Source organism: Trichophyton benhamiae, assembly GCF_000151125.1.
Source record: "Trichophyton benhamiae CBS 112371 chromosome Unknown contix01456_5.r1.exp, whole genome shotgun sequence".
In the NCBI taxonomy this organism is placed as follows: domain Eukaryota; kingdom Fungi; phylum Ascomycota; class Eurotiomycetes; order Onygenales; family Arthrodermataceae; genus Trichophyton; species Trichophyton benhamiae.
In genome coordinates this window covers 1,210,930-1,217,054 of record NW_003315080.1, presented here as the reverse complement: position 1 = coordinate 1,217,054, position 6,125 = coordinate 1,210,930, and the positions used below count along the sequence as shown (strand labels likewise).

The 6,125-nt window shown below is 50.0% G+C and overlaps 2 protein-coding genes across 2 annotated transcripts; one reads left to right on the top strand and one right to left on the bottom strand.

The window, feature by feature from the left end:
• Positions 1 to 271: 271 nt before the first annotated feature.
• Positions 272 to 2,712, bottom strand: ARB_03440 (uncharacterized protein; the record flags this gene model as incomplete). The annotated part of the gene is made up of 2 exons (XM_003010692.1): positions 272 to 1,480; positions 1,543 to 2,712. The coding sequence occupies 2 exons, from the start codon at positions 2,710 to 2,712 to the stop codon at positions 272 to 274; spliced, it is 2,379 nt and encodes a 792-aa protein (XP_003010738.1).
• A 2,306-nt stretch (positions 2,713 to 5,018) lies between these two features.
• On the top strand, positions 5,019 to 5,210 carry ARB_03439 (uncharacterized protein; the record flags this gene model as incomplete). Its single annotated transcript, XM_003010691.1, has 1 exon — positions 5,019 to 5,210. The coding sequence occupies one exon, from the start codon at positions 5,019 to 5,021 to the stop codon at positions 5,208 to 5,210; it is 192 nt and encodes a 63-aa protein (XP_003010737.1).
• Between the last annotated feature and the right edge of the window lie 915 nt (positions 5,211 to 6,125).

Genomic DNA, 6,125 nt, shown 5'->3' with positions numbered 1-6,125 from the left:
AAAAAGAAACGAAGAGAATAAATAGGAATAAGAGGGCGGGGGAGAGATGATTAAAGCGATTCACCGTCTAACGGGTCGGTCGGGGGGAGGATGCCGAGTTCACGGATGGGCCAGATAGTCTTTTGCAATGCTCGACTCAACAAGCTGTGGTCGCTGGGGTTCGAAATGAATAAAACAATGAGTATAAGTCGTAGAATATATCGATAACATGACGATGTGACAAATGGAAGGGTATCATGATCATTCGAAAGCAAGCAACATAACGAATCGGTTATCGTTCGACTTTATGCCAACCATTTAGGTACGCCATTATCCCGACTCCGATCAAAACAACACCAAGCATAGAGGCATAGGGTGCAGACCGCTCAAGCAACACTGAGTCCTGCCGCTGCGGCTTTGCGAAAGCCGCTGCCACAGATTCGAGCTCCCTTATTTCCTCCGGGTCGATGGAGCGACAATTCTCGATGACCTTGTCGATGTTGGTGGTGGATGAGCGGGATGCTGATTCCTCACCCGGAGGAGCGGCGGTGGCGGTCTCAACCTCGGCTTCCAAGACACCTCTGGACCGCGGCGAGCCCTTGGAGGCAGAGGCAGCAGCAGTAGCGCTCTCTTGAGCCTTCTCCTGTCGGATCTTCTCAATCATTTCTGCGAGGGTCTGGCGACTCTCGGCAGCCTCCTTTTCCGCCCGCTCAGCAGATTCCCTGTAATGGTTCATTTGCTTCTTCGCGGCTTCCATCTCAGCCAGCAGCGTGTCGATGCGGCGCTTCAGTTCGTCGGATGAGGGCTCTGGTACTATAGGGGGAGACACATCCTCACCCTCGGCGTTGGTGATCGGCTTGAAGTCTTTTCTCTCTGGGGATTCTGTGGTGGTGGAATCGTCCAGAGCCTTGCTTTCTTCTTCGGCCACACCCAAGTCCACGTCCACTTGCTCGTCTGGTCCAGGATGAGTACCATTGGAAAGCAAAACCTGACCGGGTGGCTGGCTCTCTAATTTTCGAGCACGTTCCTCAGCACTCTCACGAGCACTCTGCTCACGACGCAGCATATTCTCAAGCTGCTTGACTTTGCTAGCCTGCAGGTCTAACTCTTTCTTGGTGGTGGTCAGGGCTTCAATTAAAGATAGTATCTGGCTCGACTGGGCCGGGGTGATATCAGTTGCGGCTTTGGCCTTTTCGGTATCATTTCTTCTTAACGACATTTTAGGCAGTGAGTCGGTAGAGAACGTCCGCGGTGGAGCGTCAGGCTTCTCGGGAAGAGGTTGTTGTGGGGGTGGTGCAGGAGGGTCGGAGAATCTCGACATGGAATCCGTCTTATTTAGCTTGGGCCGAGCAGGTGGTTTTGTCCCGACGGGGCTCTCGGCAATATTGTTAAGAAGACTGGCCCGCTCTTTGTTAGAGGTCTCTGGGTTTGATATAGTGCTGAGGAAACCAGAGGTTTGACCAAGGTCATGATTCAGCTGCTTTGCCTGTTTCATCTCACACTGTCAAGTAAAAAGTTAGTATTAATGTTTTGATAGTATAAGATAAAAGGGCAAAGACATACCGTAAGCTTTTTCACAACCTGTTCAATTGAAATTGGAGAAGACCAATAGTTCATCTGCCTCTGCTGGTGGAGGAGGTTGATATGGTTTCCGGGCAGACTTTGTCCAGAGCGTACACTTGCTGCACTTGCAGTCGAGGATGCACTTCCAGCCCGGCCACGCATGTGAGACAGAGGCTGGCTCAGGTGGTGAGGGAGGAGGCCACCACCCGTCGTGGGATCTATGTCACCAAAATTCAAGTCTAAGATATTCATATTAGGTCCATGGATGCCTGCATGCTCGACCTTTGCTGAAACCTTGTGATGGACAATTGACTTTTGATCTTCACTGATAATGTCGATACCGAGTTCCAAGACATCATGTTCTCGCAGTTCATGGGGTTCAGAGTCTCTGTTCTCGGGGGACAGCCTTTGACCATTGACAAAGGTTCCATTCGATGACTTTACGTCTCTAATCCAAATCTTTCCAGCTCGGTCAGACCAGACCTCAGCATGCTGTCTTGAGAGGACTTTTGAATCAAAGTATCCATTAGCGGGGGTGGGAAGTGTTTTGGCATTCGTTTGGCGTCCAATACGCAGTACCTCTGGGAAGTAAGGCACGTTGATCTGTTTCCGTTCAAATGTACCGTTTATAGGAAGTAGAGAAAGCACGACGGCTGGTTCATGGGGCGGCCTACTCCCGGGACGTACTCCATTCTGCTGTGGTGGCATGATGTGCTGCAGGGGAACCATGGGAGGTGTCTGGTGAAGAGCAGACATGGCCGACGAGGCAGAGACTCCCGATGGAGGAACAGACACCGTCTGAGGCCGAGTGTTGGTCACGCCCGAGACCGGATCTGCCTTTGAGCTGGACCAGGTGTACCGTGACGGTTTCTTTCTGGTGGTTGCGTTGGAAGAAGACTCTGCACTGGATCCCTGGGCTGGAACAGAAACACCATTACTCTGAGCCTGTATCGGCAGCTGGGAGGTAACCGTCGATGTTGAGGAGGTTGAGGAGTTCGAGGAGAGGGAAGAAGAGGAATTTGACCGCTGAACACTTTTGCGTGGCATCAACATTCGCGAGACCTCGTCTGCACTCATTGAGGAAAGGGAACCTTGTCCACCGTCACCAGTCGGGTACCATCCTAGACGAGGCGCGGATTGCACACTGGGTGGCGACGCAACAGCAGTCATGGAGAGGGCGTATCTGTTTCTGGGGGTTCGGGCCTCTTCCTTGAGATAGAGAGAGCGAGAGGGAGGGCGAGAGAGGGCGAGAATGTATCTCTCTCAGCCGTGACGAGAGGGAAAGGGGAAGAAGATATGTACGGTCCGGATCAACCAGTCTCGACCTAGGCTGCGTGCTGTAGGGCTATATCGAGAATAGCAGCATACGGGGTGATGCTGATTGCCGGGGACGGCCGCATGCGGTGACGGTGACTATCGTGAGAATACAGACGGTGAATAACACTGCTGCTGGCAGATCCAACCTTATCTTTAATTAGACCACGCGAGTGCTGGCTCAGGACATCACATACCAGACGCAACGGGCAGTCTATAGGCAAGGGGCCAAGGTCTATAGCGAGTCGCGTGTCCTCTTTCTGAGGCGGCTTGCGTCTTGTTTGCAGTAGGGTAGCAGGTTATATGGGGAGGAGGATGAAGCAAGCAACTGTGCACAAAACCGGCCGCCAGACCCCCCCGTAAAAGCAGGAGACGGCGTTCGTAGACCGGGTAGAGAGCGAGAGATGAAGCACCCAACGCCACCCTTCACCGTCAGTGTCGACTGGCCCTGCAAAACACCCTGTCTTGGTGTCCTTTTCGCGCTCTCTTGCGTCCGCTTTTTTTCTTTGCTTCTTCGCTCTCTTCGCTTTTTTGCTTCAAGTTTTCGAGGGTTTTTTTGGATTTTCTTGATTGACCGAGAATGGAAGTCACATGATGAGAATAGAGCCAATGAGAAGTTGCTTAGTCAGATGAAGGGAAGGGGAGACCAGACGTTGCGAAGGTGAAGGAAGAGACGAAGACATACAATAATAAGGACGACGAAGCTGCAAGTGAGCAGAGAGGAAAGGACCAAGTGAGACGGAGACGAAGACGAAGCAGACGAAGCAGCCACAGACAGACAGGTCAAGATGCCTCCAGTTATGCCGTCGGGTGGTGGCCAGATGAAGGCGCCATCAACATTTGACAAGAGTACGCATTCCTACCAGGGTCTGAAGGAGAGAGCGAAGAAAAGAGTGAAGCTAACCAGTTGGTGCAGTGAAAATGGGTGCTATGATGGGCGGATGTAAGTCTTCCCTGGGCAGCTTCCGCTGACTCTTCCCGCAAGCTAACTGGCTACAGCTGTTGGCCTGATCATGGGCTTCATCATTGGTACGCTATTGATTCCACGGCTCCTCTCTTTCTGCTCCAAGTCCAGTAACTAACGGCACCAGGAACCGTCTCGATCTTCCAGTACGGTGCCGGTCCAAACGGTATAATGCGCACCCTAGGCAAATACATGGCTGGTTCGGGAGCTACATTTGGGTAAGCAGTGTCTTGCTCAATGGCATAGATACCTAAACATACCGGTGGAGGCTAATGGTGGATAGCTTTTTTATGTCGATTGGCAGTGTTATAAGGACAGAAGGCCACCCGGGCGCCTACCAGATGTGGTCTGCCGCCCATAGACGGCCGATGCTTATCCCCGGCCAGTTCCAGCACCGCCCACAGGCCCGGAGAGACTAAAACGCACTGAAACTGTGTATTATCTTGTTTTGATCACACCGTTCCATGTCACTTGGAGCAAAATCTGTACAACAGCATGGGGAGGGTTGAATAGCGATATATGACATTTAATGAAACGGCGTCTTGTCTTCCGTCTTTCTCTCTTGGATACCAGTTTGCACGGGCTATGAGTTTGATTCATGGCTGATGGCTTGTCGGTTTGTCTTTGGTAACAGGCTCCATACAGGCTACTTAAGTTGCACTTCAAGCTGGGGTGCCAGTTTATGTGCTGGTTACTTGTGGCTCTGTTATGCGCTGAGTATTGCGGCGCTGGTGCCTCCGGTATTTCTCTACCCACAGAGAAGCCACCAAACTTCTAAATACTTTCTTCGATAGTTGAACTGATGGTCCCCGAGCCTTGGGACGAATACACGCCACTGGCAGGCAAAGCAATGACCAGATAAATATGTAAGTAGGTCAGGAGAAAGCCATCACAAGTGTGACTGACGGTTCGTATACTACCTTCGAAGGAGATCATTTACCATTCTCAGGCCATGGCCCATGGAGTTTGATCCGGACATTAATCACCAGCTAACCATGTTACGCGCGAAGTCAAATCAAGGTCGGTTTTTGGTAGTTTTGTCGATTTATGCTTAAGCTATCCGCAGCATCAACCGCCACTATCTCCCTTCACTACTGAACATCAGCTACCTTCGGTAGAATATCTCAGTTTAAGTGCTTCCAATATAATATCTAGCCCAAATGCCGCTATCTATTGTGGTTAGCTCAATACGAGCATCATGCGCTCCAGAGGCTATCAGCTGACAACCTTGAAATATCTCAAGGACAATACCGAATCAATCAAGGAGAGACTCCTTTATTCCTCAGAGGCTATCTTTGCATATGCCACCGAAAAAAATGATGCTGTTAGCCAGAAACCATATGATCCAGGAGCTCTAATGGCCGAGTACTTTCATACGGAAATATCATAACTCACACTTCTAGGCTGGCCAAGGCCTTTGGGCCTATTTTCGGCGATAATGAACTACCAAGATCGGATCTGCAGTACAGGTCTTCCTTCTTCTTGGCAATGGGAAAGCTGCAACACCTTGATTTTACTCAGCTAAATGATCAAAGCCTTCCTATTGATAATTAGATAATTGCGTTTAGGTCAAGCCGGGTACTAGCCAAGGTCGCAGTGATTGGTATGGTCAAGGCAGCAACTAAAACCAACCAAGATATGAACTGCTAACCACTCCCCAGGCAGGTGATACATCGCTGCTAGATCTTTCTAGCCACCATACCCCCTTGAACATCAGGCGCACAACCAACCAACAGTACAGCATACGATGGGCTCGCAGCAATTCTATCTGTTGGAAAGTTAAATTACCTTCCGGCAGCCCCGGAATAAGTAATACGCTTAGACAATACCTCCTCTGTGCTTTTTGATTTCCCATGCATTTGATCCTTGCCTGGACCATGAATATATATGCACGAATGAATACCTTGTCCCTTTCAATTATCTTTCTCTGTTGCTTCCTCTTTCGCGAGCCACGTCCTATTTCCGCTTGTGATTCCACGCGCCTGAAAATCACCCTTGCAAAGTGCCTTTTTTTTTTTTTTTTTTTTTTTAACACTCTTGATATAATTATTCTGTGCGCAAGCTCCAGAACTATACTGGAGTTGCTGAGTTATCCTGATGAAGAATCGCAGACCATCAAGGAGCTAGTTATACCCACCAATGGAGCTGAAGAAAAGCGGGCCATTCCAGAGAGCTGACCGTTACGCCACATGGCTGCTCTAGCTGGAGGCGAGTATATCCACACGGCCGGGTTTTTGATACTACTATAACATATAAGTTGGCTACTCTGTTTGGTGGAAAACAGATCAAACTTCATTGGATGCTC